Genomic DNA, 19,120 nt, shown 5'->3' with positions numbered 1-19,120 from the left:
TATACATAGGATGGATAAACAACATGGTCCTGCTGTACAGCACAAGGAACTATATTCAATATACTGTAGTAAGTCATAATGGAAAAGAACAGAAAAGAATATATATCTGAATCACTTTGCTGTACAGCAGAAAATGACCCAACATTGTAAATCAACTATATACTTCACTAAAATATTCTTTTAAATGGAATGTTTCCCCTACCGATTTCAAATTTTAACTTTAGGACACTTAGTTCAGTTCAGTCGCTCAGTTGTGTTTGACTCTTTGTGACCCCATGGATTGCAGCACGCCAGGGTTCCCTGTCCATTACCAACTCCTGGAGCTTGCTCAAACTCATGTCCATCGAGTTAGTGATGCCATCCAACCATCGCATCCTCTGTCATCCCCTTCTCCTTCTGCCTTCAATCTTTCCCAGCATCAGAATCTTTTCCAGTGAGTCAGTTCTTTGTATCAGGTGGCCAAAATATTGGAGCTTCAGCATCAGTCCTTCCAATGAATATTCAGGACTGATTTCCTTTATGACTGACTAAGTTCCTTAATTAAATATTTAGAATTAAAGTTTTAAGACTTGAGACTTTGTGTTTTGACTTGAAAATATGGGGCAAAAATAAGGTCTTAGGGCTTTCTTTTTAGTTGTGTATGAGTCAAACAGTTAGTGGGGCCAGATGGGGTGGATGGTCTCAAAGATGCTGATCTGGATAAAACGTGGCCAGGCAAGCTTAGAAGAACAGCCAGGAAAGCAGCCAAGAGCAAAAAGAGCATTAACCATGAGTCTAGTTGAAGTCGATGTCCAAAATATTCAGGGAAGCTGCGATGTTAATTTTAGTGTTACTTGAATGGGCCATGGGTGCTCAGTTTTTTGGATAAATATTATTTTAGGTCTGTCCATGATGGTGTTTCTGTATGAGATCAATATTTAAATAGTAGACTGACTAAAGCAGATTGCCTTCCTCAGTGTTGGTGGATCTCATCTAATCTGTTGAGCATCTGAATAGAACAGAAAGGCTGAGAGGGAAAATATACTCTCTATCTAGAGCGAGACATCTTGGAATGTGAAGTCAAGTGGGCCTTAGAAAGCATCACTAGGAACAAACCTAGTGGAGCTGATGGAATTCCAGTTGAGCTATTTCAAATCCTGAAAGATGATGCTGTGAAAGTGCTGCACTCAATATGCCAGCACATTTGGAAAACTCAGCAGTGGCCACAGGACTGGAAAAGGTCAGCTTTCATTCCAATCCCAAAGAAAGGCAATGCCAAAGAATGCTCAAACTACTGCACAATTGCACTCATCTCACATGCTAGTAAAGTAATGCTCAAAATTCTCCAAGCCAGGCTTTAGCAATACATGAACCGTGAACTCCCTGATGGTCAAGCTGGTTTTAGAAAAGGCAGAGAAACCAGAGATCAAATTGCCAACATCCACTGGATCATGGAAAAAGCAAGAGAGTTCCAGAAAAACATTTATTTCTGCTTTATTGACTATGCCAAAGCCTTTGACTGTGTGGATCACAATAAGCTGGACAATTCTGAAAGAGATGGGAATACCAGACCACCTAACCTGCCTCTTGAGAAATCTGTATGCAGGCCAGGAAGCAACAGTGAGAACTGGACATGGAACAACAGACTGGTTCCAAATAGGAAAAGGAGTCCATCAAGGCTGTATATTGTCACCCTGCTTATTTAACTTATATGCAGAGTACATCATGAGAAACGCTGGACTGGAAGAAACACAAGCTGGAATCAAGATTGCCAGGAGAAATATCAATAACCTCAGGTATGCATATGACACCACCCTTATGGCAGAAAGTGAAGAGGAGCTAAAAAGCCTCTTGATGAAAGTGAAAGAGGAGAGTGAAAAAGTTGGCTTAAAGCTCAACATTCAGAAAACGAAGATCATGGCATCTGGTCCCATCACTTCATGGCAAATAGATGGGGAAACAGTAGAAACAGTGTCAGACTTTATTTTTTGGGGCTCCAAAATCACTGCAGATGGTGACTGCAGCCATGAAATTAAAAGACGCTTACTCCTTGGAAGAAAAGTTATGACCAACCTAGACAGCATATTCAAAAGCAGAGACATTACTTTGCCGACTCAGGTCCGTCTAGTCAAGGCTATGGTTTTTCCTGCGGTCATGTATGGATGTGAGAGTTGGACTGTGAAGAAGGCTGAGCACCGAAGAATTGATGCTTTTGAACTGTGGTGTTGGAGAAGACTCTTGAGAGTCCCTTGGACCGCAAGGAGATCCAACCAGTCCATTCTGAAGGAGATCAACCCTGGGATTTCTTTGGAAGCAATGATGCTAAAGCTGAAGCTCCAGTACTTTGGCCACCTCATGTGAAGAGTTGACTCATTGGAAAAGACTCTGATGGTGGGAGGGATTGGGGGCAGGAGAAGGGGACGACTGAGGATGAGATGGCTGGATGGCGTCACGGACTCGATGGACGTGAGTCTGAGTGAACTCCAGGAGGTGGTGATGGACAGGGAGGCCTGGCGTGCTGCGATTCATGGGGTCACAAAGAGTCGGACACGACTGAGCGACTGAACTGAACTGAACTGATGCCTGTCTTCAAGCTAGGACATCAGTCTCTGCCCGTCTTCAGACAATACCTTCAGCTCTCCTGGTTCTTCAGCTTACCAACTGCAGATCTTAGGACTTTTTAGCCTCTGTTGTTGCTTGAGCCAATTCCTTATAAGAACTTTATCTGTCTATCTATGCACGTTTTTTCTTCCTTCCTCCCTTTCCATCTATTTGTCTATCTGTCTGTCTACCTATCTACTTGTCTCCTATTGGATCTGTTTTTCTGGGGAACCCAGACTAACACAGTAGCATTAGGACCCACATCATAATGGGTGGTTGTGAGGATGACACAGACCAGTTATGTGAAAATATATTGGAGCTGAAGGTCTAACATTTTGGCCACCTAACGTGAAGAGCCAGCTCATTGGAAAAGATCATGATGCTGGGAAAGACTGATCACAAAAGGAGAAAGGGGCAGCTGAGGATAAGATGTTGGATAGTATCACCGACTCAATGGACATGAATCTGAGGAAATTCTGGGAGACAGTGAAGGACAGGGAAGCCTGGCATGCTGAAGTGCATGGAACTGCAGAGTTGGACATGTCTGAGTAACTGAATAACAATATGAAAACTGCCTTAAAAAGTGCCTGGTAAACAATAAGTGTTATTTAAATGATAGCTATTATGAGCCCTACTAGGTTCCTAGAGCTCACCGCAGCCTCTCATGGAACATTTTGGATCCTATTATCAGAAACTTTTTCTTCCAGTCGATGACTAAGGAGTAGGAGTAAGAGGAATTCAACAAATGTTTTCCTGAGCTTTACCAGGAAGTCTTTGAAATCATCTAACAGGACATTTTTAGGCCAAATATCACCTAGAGGCTTGGCTTTTTAACAAGTTAAAAGGACCATGTCCTGGAGCAGAAGTCTTCAGTAGACACTTTCAGCACACATTAGATTTCTTTAGGTATGTGACTGCAAACCTACTGTGTGAGGAAGAGGACTGAATTTCCTTCTTTCCTTTTATTCATTTTTTTCTGATTACAGAAGAATTATATGCTCATTAAATAAGATTTTTAAAACACAAAAGAAAATAAAAGTCATTCATGAGCTCAGCATCCAAAGATAAACAATATTTTGAAATGTTTCTAGTTTTTTGTCTATTTGTCTGTGACACATGTATTTTTTAAAACAACATTGAGATCATAATATATATGGCTGCTATTTCTCTATCTCCCTGTCATTTTGTGAAGATGACTTGGTACGAGAGTTCCCCCTGATATTTGTTTTTGGAAAGAGTCTTACTTTCCCATTACTGAATCAGAGCGTCATCTTATTGCCCATCCATGACCATTTGTTAGGAAATAAAGTCTAAATAACAATGTTATTTTAAGATAATTCATAGGGAAATATATTTGATCTTTTGACCAGTAACTATTTTTGAACACTCTCTACCACTGTTGCTTCTATTAATGTAGATAATGATAGCTGAAAGAAATCAACATACAAAGCTATAGTAATCAAAACAGTGTGGTACTGCCACAGGACAGACATGTAGAATTGAGAGACCATTAATCTATACCGTTATGGCCAACTGATTTCCAACACAGGTGCTGAGACCATGCAGTTGGGGAAAGAATATTCTCTTCAACAGCTGGTGCTGGACAAGTGGATTATCCATGAAAAAATGAAGTAGGTTCCCTACCTCATACTATATACAAAAATTAACTGAAAATGGACCAATGACCTAAATATGAACTAAAATGACAACACTTAGAAGAAAACACTGAGAATAAATCTACATGACCTTAGATTTAGCAATGGATTATTAGATATGACATCAAAAGCATAAGCAACAAAAGAAAAAGCTGAGAAAATGGACTTCATCAAAATAAAAAACTTGTGTATCAAAGGACATTATTAAAAAGTGAAAAGACAACCTAAAGAATGAACAAAATATTTCTAAGTCATATATCTAGGGGTCTAGAATCCAGAATATACAGGAACTCTTATAACTCAACAAATGACAAATGACCAATTGAAAAATAGTCGAAGGACTTGAACAGACATTTCCCTAAAGAAGATATTCAAACAACTAATAAGAACATGAAAAGATTTCAATTTCATTAGTCATTGGGCTTCCCTGGTAGTTCAGCTGGTAAATTTTCTGCCTGCAATGTGGGAGACACCAGTTCAATTCCTGGGTTGGGAAGATCTGCTGGAAAAGTGATAAGCTACTCACTCCAGTATCCAGCTGGTAAAAAATCTGCCTGCAATGCAGATGTCATTAGGGGGATGCAAATCAAAATTACAATGAGGTACTACTTCAAACTCAGGAAATATTTTGAAAAAGGAAAATATGAAAAAATAAAAAATAAATTTTGGCAAAGATGTGGAGAAATTAGGACCCTTGTAGATTGTTGGTGAGAATGTAAAATAGTACAGCCACTATAGAAAGTATTTTGGTGGTTCTTAAAAAGTTAAAAGTAGAATTACCATATGGTCTGGCAATCTCACTCCTAGGTGTATACCCAAAGGAATTTAAAACTGGTACAACAAATAGATGTACATCTATGTTCACAACAGCACTATTCAAAATATCCAAAAGATCTAAAACAGATAAGTGGATAAACAAAATGTGGTATCTCCATGAAATAGAATATTATTCAGCCATAAAAAGGAAAAAGGAACTGACACATATTATATTTCGAACTTCAAAAACATCAGGGCAAGTGAAAGAAACTAGACAAAAATGACCACATACTGCATAATTCCACTTGTAAGAAATATTTACAATAGGTAAATCCATAGAGACAGAAAACAGATTAGTGATTGCCAGGGGCTAGGGAAGGTGTGTATGGGGAGCAACTTCTTAATAAGTAAAAGGATTTTTTTTAGGGTGATAAATACGTTTTGAAACTACATAGAAGTGACTATTCAAAATTATGATTACTTCAGTTCAGTTCAGTTGCTCAGTCATCTCTGACTCTTTGCGACCCCATGAACCACAGCCCACCAGGCATCCCAGTCCATCACCAACTCCCGGAGTCCACACAAACCCATGTCCACTGAGTCGGCGATGCCATCCAACCATCTCATCCTCTGTCGTCCCCTTCTCCTCCAGCCCTCAATCTTTCCCAGCCTCAGGGTCTTTTCAAATGAGTTAGCTCTTTGCATCAGGTGGCCAAAGTATTGGAGTTTCAGCTTCAACATCAGTCCCTCCAATGAACACCCATGACTGATCTCCTTTAGGATGACTGGTTGGATCTCCTTGTGGTCTACGGGACTCTCAAGAGTCTTTTCCAACACCACTTTTGGCGTTCAGCTTTCTTTATAGTCCAACTCTCACATCCATACATGACCACTGGAAAAACCATAGACTTGACTAGACTGACCTTTGTTGATAAAGTGATGTCTCTGCTTTTTAATATGCTGTCTAGTTTGGTCATAACTTTCCTTCCAAGGAGTAAGCGTCTTTTAATTTCATGGCTGCAGTCACCATCTGCAGTGATTTTGGAGCCCGGAAAAATAAAGTCACTGTTTCCCCATCTATTTGCCATGAAGTGATGGGACCGGATGCCACGATCTTAGTTTTCTGAAAGTTGAGCTTTAAGTCAACTCTTTCACTCTCCTCTTTAACTTTCATCAAGAGGCTCTTTAGTTCTTCTTCACTTCCTGCCATAAGGGTGGTGTCATCTGCATTATCTGAGGTTATTGATATTTCTCCTTAGTTAAGAGACTTTAAGTGACTAATTTTATGTTATATGAATTTTACTTCAATACAAAATAGAATAACAAGTTAAATAGGCTTACCCTGGTGATCATTTCACAAAACATACATATAAAGAAATCAAGATTAGAATATGTGTTTCCTTTTTACGTCTGCAACATGTTATGGTTTCAATTTTAAAACACAGTAAATCAATCATAACACATCTCTAGTTATTACTATCTTTGGGTTTTATTAGAGGTGATGCTAATGAGTTCTCCCATCATTTTCACCAACTTTGTACAATTCAGATTTCAGTCCAAGGCTTCAGGAACATTGCAAACAGCTGCAGTGGGATAATGCATCTGACTATCAATGACATGCCAACTCTGACAGACAGCTGTGTAAAAGTAGGTATTTGGAAACTACATTTTCTTCTCAGTCCTATTTGGTAGGCATATTTTCTAGTGGCTTGAATTATTGAAAAATATGAGTGGGCTTTTCATTCCAGTTGATGTTTATATGAAATTTATATACACATTTGAACATTTGAATCTTTAAATACCCTAAGAAACTTCATTTCACATTTAAGATATTTTTATTTCAATGATATTGCAATCAAATCTCACAAAATCATATGTAAGCTTAAGCATAAACCTTAAGTCTGGTTCTACATGTTAAGCTTCTAAATGTTCTGATTTCTTTCAGCATTCCATTGTCTCATGTTTTCCTATCTTTTGTGATATCATTTAGTTGATTCCTATGCATTACTCAAATGTAAGTGTAGTAAAGTATATTGGAAAAAGTAAAAGTTCCCATTTTCTTTGACAATAGGGCAACTTAATAGTTAATGTGTCCGTTTTTGAAAAGACTGAGAGAAAAAATAATCTCATGACTTTGATAAATGTGTTCTATATAATCTGATTAATCTTTTATTTTTTTCCTTCTAAAGGCTTTAGTTGAAAAATGCCGTCGTATTTCATCAGTAGTTTTCATTGGTGCACCACATATTTCTGATAGTACTTTCAAAGCTCTATCTGCTTGTGACATCAAAAAGATCCGATTTGAAGGTGTGAGATATTAAAAAGTAGTTTAGCATTAATTTTTACTTTTAATCTTGTGGTGATTCAAATATAAGCCTTAACTTTTTCTTTTTTTAAAAACAGGAAATAAAAGGATTACTGATGCATGCTTCAAACTTATAGACAAGAGTTATCCAAACATCAGTCACATTTACATGGTAGACTGCAAGGGAATAACAGATGGCAGCCTCAAATCACTCTCACCTTTGAAGCAACTCACTGTGTTGAATCTGGCAAACTGTGTAAGGTAAACAGTCATTCAGTCAAGAAACACTGATTATCTAGAATGTTCCAAGCTTCCTCAAGATGCTCACTGTTAGTATAGTAAACATGAAAGTCAGGGATCTAAGTAGAGGTAAGTGCAGAGTTCTGTGGTAAAATAAAGGAGGGGCACCCAACCCAGACTAGTTATATGTGGGCACGGGGAGATGATCAGGGAATGCTCAGGATATGTGGAATCACAGGCTCTTATAAGATTAAATGAATTCAGTAGAACATTTGTGGGCTACTTATCCTAGTGAAGGTTCTCACAGCTAGTTCAGTTAATAGGTCTTTTTCCCAACTGGACTTTCTGACTTGCCTATGAAGAACCAATCTTACTGAAGTGTTTACTCTGGGGTACTAGTTAGACTTTTTCCTCTATGTGGATCTGCTCACAGATGGCAAGTTCTTACTGAAACCATTTTTTTCACCTGAGCTACAAATAGGCTAACCTGGCATTCTCAGGTGGGCAAGGATCCAATTCTTGCTAAAATTTCTTCCCCAGTTGATATCTCAGCCTCTTTCCTATGTAAATTTCTTAAAATATTATGGGGCCAGAAGATAACAAAACAGCATGTGATTACAAAGAAATTGGTTAATAGTTTACATAACATAAGACAAGTCAGAGTAATAAGCTAAGCTAAACAAAATCTTAACCCATGGTCCCTATTATTAAAATGGGGAGGCACCGAGGATTGGGAGGGAAGGCAAAGACAGGATCTGAAATGGGAAAACCTGGATTAGGAAATGAAGCCTCTAGTTAATAGCCAATAAGGAACTGAGGCCTCCTACCAACAGACATGTAAGTGAATTTAGAAGCAGATCCTCCACACTCAGTAAATCCTGCAGATGACTAAAGCCCCAGCTGATATCTTGTAGTTGCAAGCTCATGAACAAGCTGGCATCATGATGGAAGCACAATATGGAAGCTATCATACAACAGCTAATGGACTTCCCTCGTGGCTCAGCTGGTAAAGAATCTACCTGCAGTACAGGAGATCTGGGTTCTATCCTTGGGTTGGGAAGATCCCCTGGAGGAGGGCATGGCAAGCCATACCAATATTCTTGCCTGGAGAATCCCCATGGACAGAGGAGGCTGGTGGGCTGCAGTGCACGGGGTCTCAAAGAGTTGGACACAACTGAGCAACTAAGAATGTAACAGTTAATCCTATTTGTATTAACATGAAATAAAATTGAACTGCACTCATATATTTCACTCAGGCTTCTGTAGGTTAATTAATTTTAAAAATAAATGGAGGTTTTATGCTTCTAGCAGTATAGTTGACAAAACACTTCAAAGGACTCCTTGCTATTAATACAAACAATTTAGATTCTTAATGAAACATACTTTCAATACATTGCTGAGCCTACAAAGAGTAAGAGAAATATCCAGTTCATGATTCATCACCATTCTCTCAATGAGCAGACTCTCTGAGATGGAGAGTGAAGGGCAAGCAAACATAAAAGGTGGAGCTGCTATTAGCATAAATGTTCAACATTGGCATTGAGAGAATCAATTTTAGTAAGACTCAAGATAGGGAACCAGGATGAGACTTCTGCAGTGTTTGGACCCTTCAAAAGGGACAAAATAGTCTCAAGTAGATAGTGCCCAAGCCCCTGGAAGAAGTTATCTGCAAGCTTTTTTAAAGGAAAGCATCTTCTCTTTAAGCATCTGGGATTCCCATAGGTTAAGATCAAATAAATAGATGTTCACAATTAAAGACCATCAAATGTATGAAGATATGAGTCATCAAGTGTACAAAGATATGCAATATAAATTTGAGCTGAGTAATTCATATATTAGAAAAATCAGTCATAGAATATTAAGTAACTATATATAAAATGTTTGAATAAATAGATAATGGAACCAGAAATATGAGCAGGCAACAAAGTACGATAAAAATAACTAGACTAGCCGTGGAAGTAAAAGACATTGGCTCCTTGGAAGAAAATGTGACAAACCTACAGAACATATTGAAAAGCAGACACATCACTTTGCCTACAAAGGTCCATATAATCAAAGCTATGGTTTTTCCAGTAGTCAGGTATGGATGTGAGAGTTTGACCATACAGAAGGCTGAGTGCCAAAGAACTGATACTTTCGAACTGTGGTACTATAGAAGACTCTCAAGAGTTCCTTGGATAGCAAGGAAATCAAACCAGTCAATCCTAAAGGAAATAAACCCTGAATATTCACTGGAAGGACTAATGCTGAAGCTGAAGCTCTAATACTTTGGCTACTTGATACAAAGAGTCAACTCTTTGGAAAAGACCCTGATGCTGGGAAAGATTGAAGGCAGGAGGAGAAGGTGATGACAGAAGATGAGATGGTTGGATGGCATCACTGATTCAATAGATAAGAGTTTGAGCAAACTCCAGGAAATAGTGAAGAATAGGGAAGATTGGTGTGCTGCAGTCCATGGGGTCACAAAGAGTCAGACATGACTTAATGACCAAACAACAACAATTTGAAAAACTAACTTTTAGAAATGAAAAAATATGATATAGTTATTGAAATAAAATGGATTGCTAACAGCAGGTTAGAACTCAGTGAAGAGAGAAATACAAAGTTGGAAGATAACTGAAGATATGATAGCAGAGTGAAAAAATAAAAACAAAAATGTAATAGAGTATAACAAGATAGGGGAGGTTTAATTTAGAGTTTTAGATTAGATTTTTTTAAATTCATCTATAGAAGATACACTTAATATGGGAAATTTGAGAATCAAAGCATATATTTTTCTCAACCACATATCAATCCTTCAAAAAATGGACTGTGCATAAAGTTTAAAAGCAAGTCCTCACAACTTTTATAGTACTGGTATCAAGAAACTAGATTCTCTTACTATAGTGCAATTATATTAGGAATCAGTAATAGAAAGCTACATTTTAAAAATATTTATGATTTAAAATGAAAATTCCAGAGCATCATAATCACCTGAAGAGCTGAATAAAACTACACATGCCCAAGCTCTATCCCAGAGCTACTGAATCTGAATATCTAACGATGGAACACCAACTAACATATTTTTTTGAAAAGCAACATGGGTGCTTTTGATGCACAGCCAGGTTTACAACTAACTACATTAACTCATCAACTTGGCCATTATGTGAAATAATCCTTTCTATTGATATTTATGCTTCCTGGATTATCATATAAATTTATATATACATACATATAAACACAGATTCACGTCAGTGTGTGTATGTGTGTATAAATGTGTGTTTTCAGGCTATTTTTTCTCTTTCAATCATTCATCTGTCTTCTATCTAATCTTACATAGTATTTTATCTGTAAAAATGGGGAAAATAAAGAGTATATACTCAGGATTGTTGTGAGGATAAAATAAATCAATTCATGTAATATATTTAGAAAAGTGTCTGGCACTTAATAAACACTCAATAAGTGTTATCTATTATCATTATACTTAATAAATTCTTTACCATCTGAGCTACCAGAGAAGTCTGTGAAATCAGAAGACGATTGCTTCTTGCCAGGAAAGTGATGACAAACCTAGACATTGTGTTGAAAAGCAGAGACATTACTATGCTGACAAAGGTCCATAGAGTCAAGGCTATGGTCTTCCTAGTGGTCACATATGGTTGGGAGAGCTGAACCGTAAAGAAGGTAGAACGCCAAAGAATTGATGCCTTTGAACTGTGGTGCTGGGAAGACTCCTGAAAGTCCCTTGAACAGCAAGGAGAGCAAACCAGTCAATCTTAAGGGAGAACAACCCTGAATATTCACTGGAAGGACTGATGCTGAAGCTGAAGCTCCAGTATTGTGGTCATCTGATGTGAACAAATGACTCATTGGAAAAGCCCCTGATGCTGGGAAAGATTGAGGGCAGAAAGAGAAGAGGGCATCAGAGGATGACACGGCTGGATGGCATCACCGATCCAATGAACATGAACTTGGGCACTCTGAGAGATGGTGAGGGACAGGGAAGTCTGGCACGCTGCAGTCCCTGGGACTGAAAAGCGTCAGACACGACTGGGTGACTAAACAACAACAAAATATATTCTAATATCTAACAGACTGAAACTCTCTTCATGAGTCGTCTTCTTTTAAATTATTAGATATTTTTGCCAGTTTATTCTTCCAAATGAATGTTAGAATACTTTTGTCACATTTCAGAAAAAAAATCCTATTGAGATATTAATTGAAATTATGTTAAATACACAAATTTTGGAAAGATATATAGTTTTATAATACTTACTTGAGTTTCTCTTTCTTTGTCCAGAATTATTTACTAAAAATGTATTCAGATATCTAAGTAGTTTATATCTAATTATAATTTTGTTACTAACTTTTAGTTTTATAACAATCATGGTACAAAAATGTGATCTCTGTCTTTTGGAGTATTTATTTAGGGGTAAGGCTGATGGGAAGGTTGATGGTTAAGTTGTTTATCATGTTGAATATACTTTAATAGTCCATGGAATTTAAATTACATTATTTGTATTAATTTTTATGTCCCACTTTTGTCAAAAATCAAGTCTAATACAAAATTGTACCTTAATTATATTCTTTTTGAATTCCTAATTATTTTTCCTTCAGTTTGTATTTATGCTGTATTATGTTTGCATAACGGAGAAGGCAATGGCACCCCACTCCAATACTCTTGCCTGGAAAATCCCATGGACAGAGGAGCCTGGTAGGCTGCAGTCCATGGGGTTGCTAAGAGTCGGACATGACTGAGCAACTTCACTTTCACTTTTCACTTTCTTGCATTGGAGAAGGAAATGGCATCCCACTCCAGTGTTCTTGCCTGGAGAATGCCAGGGACAGGGGAGCCTGGTGGGCTGCCATCTATGGGGTCACACAGAGTCGGACACGACTGAAGTGACTTAGCTATGTTTGCATAAAGGGGCTTCCCTGCTAGTTTAGATGGTTAAGAATATGTCTGTAATGCAGGAGACCCGGGTTCGATCCGTGGGTCCAGGAGAGCCCCTAAAGAAGGGAATGGCTACCCACTCCAGTATTCTTGCCTGGAGAATTCCATGGACAGAGGAGCCTGGCAGGCTGTAGTCCATGGTTTCGTAAAAAGTCAGACATGACTGAGGGACTAACACTATAAGGAAAGGAAGTTGCTCAGTCGTGTCCGACTCTTCGTGACCCCATGGACCACAGCCCACCAGGCTCCTCCGTCCATGGGATTTTCCAGGCAAGAGTAGTGGAGTGGGGTGCCACTGACTAACGCTATATGTTGCATAAAAAGTCATGACTTGGATTTTTCTCTTCATAGTAGTATTTTTAAGAATTATTTGGTTAAAAGGTAATTTTTTAAAAGATTGTAGGATGACTTAATTTTTTATGATTAGGCTTATGAATATACTTAATATTCAGAAATTTGTAATCTACATTCAAAGGCAACCAAAATTTAGAGTAAGATTTGATTTACAATGACCATAAACATGATTTTTCCTGTGTGTGTGTGCTTAGCCACTCAGTCGTGTCCGACTCTTTGCAACCCTATGCACTGTAGCCCGCCAGGCTCCTCTGTCCATGGAATTCTCCAGGCAAGAATACTAGAGTGGGAAGCTGTTCCCTTCTCCAGCTGGACACGACTGAAGCGACTTAGCAGCAGCAGCAGCAGCAACGCTACTTCACAACTTTCTTCTTGTCATTTTATTAAAAGTGTGTTTCTTGTTGACTATAACTGAGAGAATCACTATAAAGCAGGACTTATGGGAGGGGTGGCACTGACACACAGGTGTCTCTGATTAAGGACAGTCTGGGAAGACTGAGGTCAAGGTCTTCCTACAGCATCAGGTCTTGTCTGCTTCAGAAAGGATCTATACGTAACTTACTGGGTTTCTTCGAGTCCAGCTAAACTGACTTGTGCTTAGTGGAAATTCATCCAAGATTTTCATAGTAGTTTGATTGTAAGTATTTTCTCCCTATCCTAAGTTTTGGTCTTTTTTCTTTTGCAGGAGATTGCAACAGGCACTATTTAACATGATCAGATTTTAACTTCAGGGAAGAAACCTTGCAGGCCATCTGTTTTATTAATAGTCATGCCACCTAATTAAATGAACAAATGAACAGGAATAGCATTTTTATTAATACATCTATTACTATCATTTATATATTTTATATTAAAGTAAAAGCTACATAACCAAATTTGGTTTACAAATGTGGGCAAAATACCAGATATAGATATTGCCTTGCCATTCTGGAATGCACTGGATGTAGTAGCTCTTATTTTAATAGTACTGTACATATTTACACATAAAATCACAGGTAGAGCTTTCCTTATTCTTTCCTACAGAATTGGTGATATGGGACTAAAGCAATTTCTTGATGGTCCTTCAAGCACAAAGATAAGAGAATTAAACTTAAGTAACTGTATCCACCTGAGTGATGCCTCCATTGCAAAACTATCAGAACGGTATGATAAAACAATAATATTACATATATTATTAGTAGCTGTATATCTGTTGACATGAGAGATCAGAGATGGACTTTTGAAGCCATTTGGAAAACATCAGGGATGCCTAGAAGCTGGTCCAATATTCAGTTAAACCAAATAAGATATTGGAGTCATAGATTAATATTTTTCTATCTCTGTTTATTACTAATTTCACCTTGGAGAAAGTTTGAGGTGGAATCACGCTAAAAGTTATAAATAGCTATACCTGGGTGACTTATCTGTCCTTTTCAAGGACATTGTCTCTAAGGAAACCTTTACTCCAGTGTATCCCAAGGGATACTCTAGTGGGTGAATTTATTCTTGATCCTCTTTACTTGTCAAAGGTCTTGTGTACACTACAGGGTGAAGTCTAATTCTTGTAGTAAATGTGTAAGGAAAAGGAGAGATTCAAATTTGTCCTTTTAGTGGTTATTCATCTTGGTATTTATATGAGTTTTTTGCATGCATGCATGCATGCAATATTTTTTTTATCAGAAATTGCAATATGAAATGAAATCATAGAAAAAATATTTCACTCAGCTGTGTATTGTCCACTTTTAAGCTTACTATTAACATTATGATGAGAAAAATAAAATCCTTGTTTCAATAGCATTTGCTTTCCCCAGATGGTTTTTATGCAAAGAAATTGCTATTTGACAGGGTTATGAAATGTTTAATTTTTCATTCTACTTTCTTTCAGGTGCTGTAATTTAAACTACTTGAATTTACGAAATTGTGAACATCTGACTGACTTAGGAGTTGAATTTATTGTAAACATCTTTTCGTTGGTATCAGTTGATCTCTCGGGAACAGACATCTCTAATGAGGTAAAAAAAATGACTTATATTGTTTTCTGTAACACAATCATTTCCATTTTGTAAACAATGGAGAGAACAACAATTATTTGTTTCTTAAATTATTGGATTATAAAGGGTAAGTTGGAAATTTTTTTCTGGAATAGTGATGGTTGAGGTTTTGTAAATCAATGGTTTTGTTTCTACTTCAAAAAATGGCAAAATACAATATTTGCAGGAAAGTCCTGACAGATCAGACTGTTAGATCTGAAATTTGTTTCAACTATGGACGTTTGCTCATTGTGAAGATATATTTTAGATGGCTTAAATATATTTTCCTTGTGGATTACACATTCCAAAAGACTACCTTAGTGCTTTTAGATCCAAGTCTTTAGTTCAAAACTGAAATCTAAAAATGGCCTCCTCAATAAAAAATGAGTTTTTAAAAAGTGAAAATAAGAGGGGGAATAAAAATGGCCTCTTCAAATCTATAAAAGGATATATTTTAAGAAACTAATTTCCTGCAGGCTGCTGTAGCTACGCATTAGAGTTGAAACACAGGTCACACCCGTCCTATCATTCTAGCACTGCTCCATTCAAAATGAAGATAAATCCAGAGATTTGTCATGTTTCTGAAAGACTTTAATGGACTGCAGTTAGATAATAAATATGCTGGCTTCTCTTGAAATCAGAGCATTAGGAGAGACAGAAGAAGACAACAGAGGTGAGGATCTCTCCCCCATCTGCTTGCTAAATCCCTAGTCATCCCTCAGTCTCATCAAATACCACTGTCTCTGAGGCCTTCTCTGAGAAGTCCTACCGTACAGCAAATACGGCAACTTCTCTGTGTACATCTGCAGCCTCAGTGTTTCCTTTACCATGACCTCTTTCTCACCACATTACTGATACCTGTGTTATACGTCCATCTTTCCCCACACATTCAGTAGGCTCTTTTAAATAAAGAACTGTGTCTGTTTATTGGTACACTTCTTTCTCTTCTTTAAGAGCGAATTTAGATTTGGCCTCCATTCTGCTAGCTGGTCTCCTCTCCTCTTACTTGGAATGTTGGTGGTGGTGGTGGTTTAGTTGCTAAGTTGTGTCTGACTCTTGCGACTCCATGGACTGTAGCCTGCCAGGCTCCTCTCTCCATGGGATTCTCCAGGCAAGAATACTGGAGTGGTTTGTCATTTCCTTCTCCAGGGGATCTTCGTAACCTAGGAATCGAACCTAGGTCTCTGGCACTGCAGGCAGCTTCTTTACCAACTAAGGAGTGTTGGAGTGTTGTCTAAATGTAGAATGAGACGGGGAGGTTGGGACAGTTACATGTAGTCAACTCATTATGATGAAATCAAGCCTGGTCTTCTCAATGCTGTCTTTTTTTTTTTTTTTAGTAGTTTTTTTTTTTAATAGCTCAAGGACAAAATTACAAGCTTTATTAAAATAAATGCAATTTATATTTTCAAGTATAGCCACTGAGTCAGAGATCATCTGCTGCTGCTGCTGCTGCCAAGTCACATCAGTCGTGTCCGACTCTGTGTGACCCCATAGACGGGACCCAACAGGCTCCTCTGTCCCTAGGATTCTCCAGGCAAGAACACTAGAGTGGGTTGCCATTTCCTTCTCCAATGCATGAAAGTGAAAAGTGAAAGTGAAGTCGCTCAGTCATGTCCAACTCTTAGCGACCCCATGAACTGCAGCCTACCAGGCTCCTCCATCCATGGGATTCTCCAGGCAAGAGTACTGGAGTGGGTTGCCATTGCCTTCTCCTTCAATGCTGTCTTTTGTCCAAGGTGGAATCCCCTGAAGTGTCTGACAGCCCATCTGGTCTTTGGTTTCCTTCCAGGGAAATCCCAGATGTATATTCCCTGTCCCAGCTCCTAGGGCCCCTCAAGTTTTGGGGCTCCTTTGTCATATGTGCCTTGCTCTGGGCCTCTCTGGGTCATCCTGAGGTGTGGGGACTCTGTGAGGCCTTCTTAGGTCCACAGTCCCAGACATCCCCTGCAGATACTGTCCCACTTTTACATCTGGGTGTATTTGTTCTCAGACCCATGCCTCACCCTTCTTACTTTTCTACAGAGTGGCTGACTTATGTCAGTTAGATTCCAGCTGGGTTTGGTGCTTGTAAAGTATCTGTGAACAACAGGAGGCTCAGAAGCAGGGAGAGGCCAGGGGTTTTGTCCACCTTTCCCTGCATTATTATTATCAGCTGCATTTCTTCTGTGATCTACTCCCTTCGGTCAGGATTGTTGTGGTTCCAGTTTCCCACATGACCTTGGACTTTGGGCTGTTAGAAACACTATCTCTTTCCATAGTCCTTCCAGCATAGGCATGGTACTGGCTTCCTGCTACTGCTAATATCTAGATTTTGTCCTTATTCCATTAGGCTCCTAAGGTGTCTAATAACCTATTAGTCAATTTTCTTTCATGATTTTATTTCCTCAGTTTCAAACAAGAGTTGTTTTTACTTTCCTCATTAGATTTTAGCTGGTACAATGATGAGCATAGGGAAACTCTGATCCATTGTTGCTTTTCACAAGCATACAAGGGAAAGATAGAATGAGTTCTCATGTACTCTTATATTCCCAACCTATCAGGAGATAGAGTCCAGGGAGGTCTGGAAGTGGGCCCTGTATCCCAGCATCTCATCCTTTTGCTTCCCTCTGGCTCTCTCTTCCCCTCTTCTTCCAAGCTCCCCTCCTTCCTGCTCTGCTCTCTCCCTTCCCTTCCCCTTCTCTTCTCCTCTCCCCTCTTTCCTTCTTTGCTCCCTGTCTTTTCTCTTGGCATAGATTCTTTATCTAATCTGGGGGTGGAAGACATGTTCCAACTGATTACATGGTTTTTAAAAATGTCATGCTCCAAGTCTTTCAGGGTTTAGAATTTTAAGCTTACAAGTCCAGGATGTTTTTCTACTGTGCTGTTCTGTAAAAACCCTTCCCTGACACACACAAGCAGAAGGCCCAGCTGTTGTCTGAAGGATCACAGGGTAATGAGAAGGATCAAAGCACGTTATAAATTACATCAAAATATAATTCCACCACAGCACTCCTCACAACCTGAAGTATCTGGTGAACATTTGTTGAATTAATGAAAGGAGGTTTAGATGCTCTATCCTAATTTTTAGCATTTGCAAAAAAAACTCAGTTTTTATTTTCAAAGATCATATATTAAAATTTTTATCAACTGAGGATAAGTATAAAATTTAGGGATATAGCCTCAAGTCCCATTCACTGTTTTTATTTTCTTGTAAAAAAAAAAATTAAACAATCTGAAAAATACCTGTGGAGAAGAAAGTTAGTTGTTTTCTGCTAGAAGATGGAAAAATTAGTCTTCTGAAGGCTATTGTTTTCTTCCTCCAAGACAGTTAAATTCTGACCTAAGCGGCAAATGACCGACAACGCAAGGTACAATAGCTCTGGAAGCTAACCTCAAACAGTCAAATTAAAATGAGTCAGCCCAGATGTCAAACTGGGCAGCTAACACCAGCCTGGACTGTAGGTCTGACGAAGTGCAAATATGACTACAGATTTAACATTTAGGATTTAAACTCTGGAATGTTACAGATATTACGAGAGGTCAAATGTGACCATTTATACCTTTGGGAAAAAATAGATTATGTTTTCTAATAATTATGTTCACTCACGATTCTTTTCAATAGTGAGTTTTCAGTTTGAATCATACTATATATTTAGTTAACAAATATTTATTCTGACTACATTGTGCTCAGTGCCAATGGGTACTGGAATCAGGAAAACAGACCCGGCCCCTCCTCCTAGCCCTTATATTCTAGTGGAAGACAGGTGTGGAACAATGGTCATAAAACGAGATGGGTGCAGGAAACAAACAGAAGGGAAACTTAACCTAAATCAAAGTCAGAGAAGACCTTCTTTTACAAGAGAAGGAGAAGGGGTATGTGGTAAGTCACAGAAACAGCTTGCACAAAGATAAAGAGGTTGAAAGTATGGTGGCATTAAAGACATCTGCACATTTGGATATAGCTTGATTGTGAGGAGAGTAGTGAGAGATGATGTTTGACAGGTAGGCAGGGGCCAGGTCATGAGGGGCCCAAAAGCCACAGTGAATTTGTTCTCTGCCTTGTTGGCAATAGAAGGACATTCAGTATTGTCAATTAGGCCATAAAATATTAAAACTGAAATTTTGAAAAGATCACTCTATCTGCTGGACAGACATGGGAATAATGCACTAGGGCTTCTCTAGTGGCCCAGGCAGTAAAGAATCCACCTGTAATGCCAGAGATCTGGGTTCAATCCCTGGGTCAGGAAGATTCCCTGGAGAAGGAAATGGCAACCCACTCCAGTATTCTTGCTTGGAGAATCCCATG

The 19,120-nt window shown here is 38.5% G+C and overlaps 1 protein-coding gene across 1 annotated transcript in view; it reads left to right on the top strand.

Moving 5' to 3' along the window:
• The window catches only part of FBXL13 (F-box and leucine rich repeat protein 13), a 224,236-nt gene that overhangs the window by 150,806 nt on the left and 54,310 nt on the right, over positions 1–19,120 (top strand). Inside the window, exons 13-17 of the mRNA XM_027968573.3 lie at positions 6,540–6,638; positions 7,181–7,298; positions 7,395–7,557; positions 13,847–13,966; positions 14,688–14,814. Coding sequence (XP_027824374.2) covers positions 6,540–6,638; positions 7,181–7,298; positions 7,395–7,557; positions 13,847–13,966; positions 14,688–14,814 — 627 coding nt within the window. The remainder of the gene's footprint in view (positions 1–6,539; positions 6,639–7,180; positions 7,299–7,394; positions 7,558–13,846; positions 13,967–14,687; positions 14,815–19,120) is intronic.

This window comes from Ovis aries, chromosome 4, assembly GCF_016772045.2.
Source record: "Ovis aries strain OAR_USU_Benz2616 breed Rambouillet chromosome 4, ARS-UI_Ramb_v3.0, whole genome shotgun sequence".
Lineage (NCBI taxonomy): Eukaryota > Metazoa > Chordata > Mammalia > Artiodactyla > Bovidae > Ovis > Ovis aries.
This window is presented reverse-complemented; position numbering and strand designations above follow the sequence as displayed.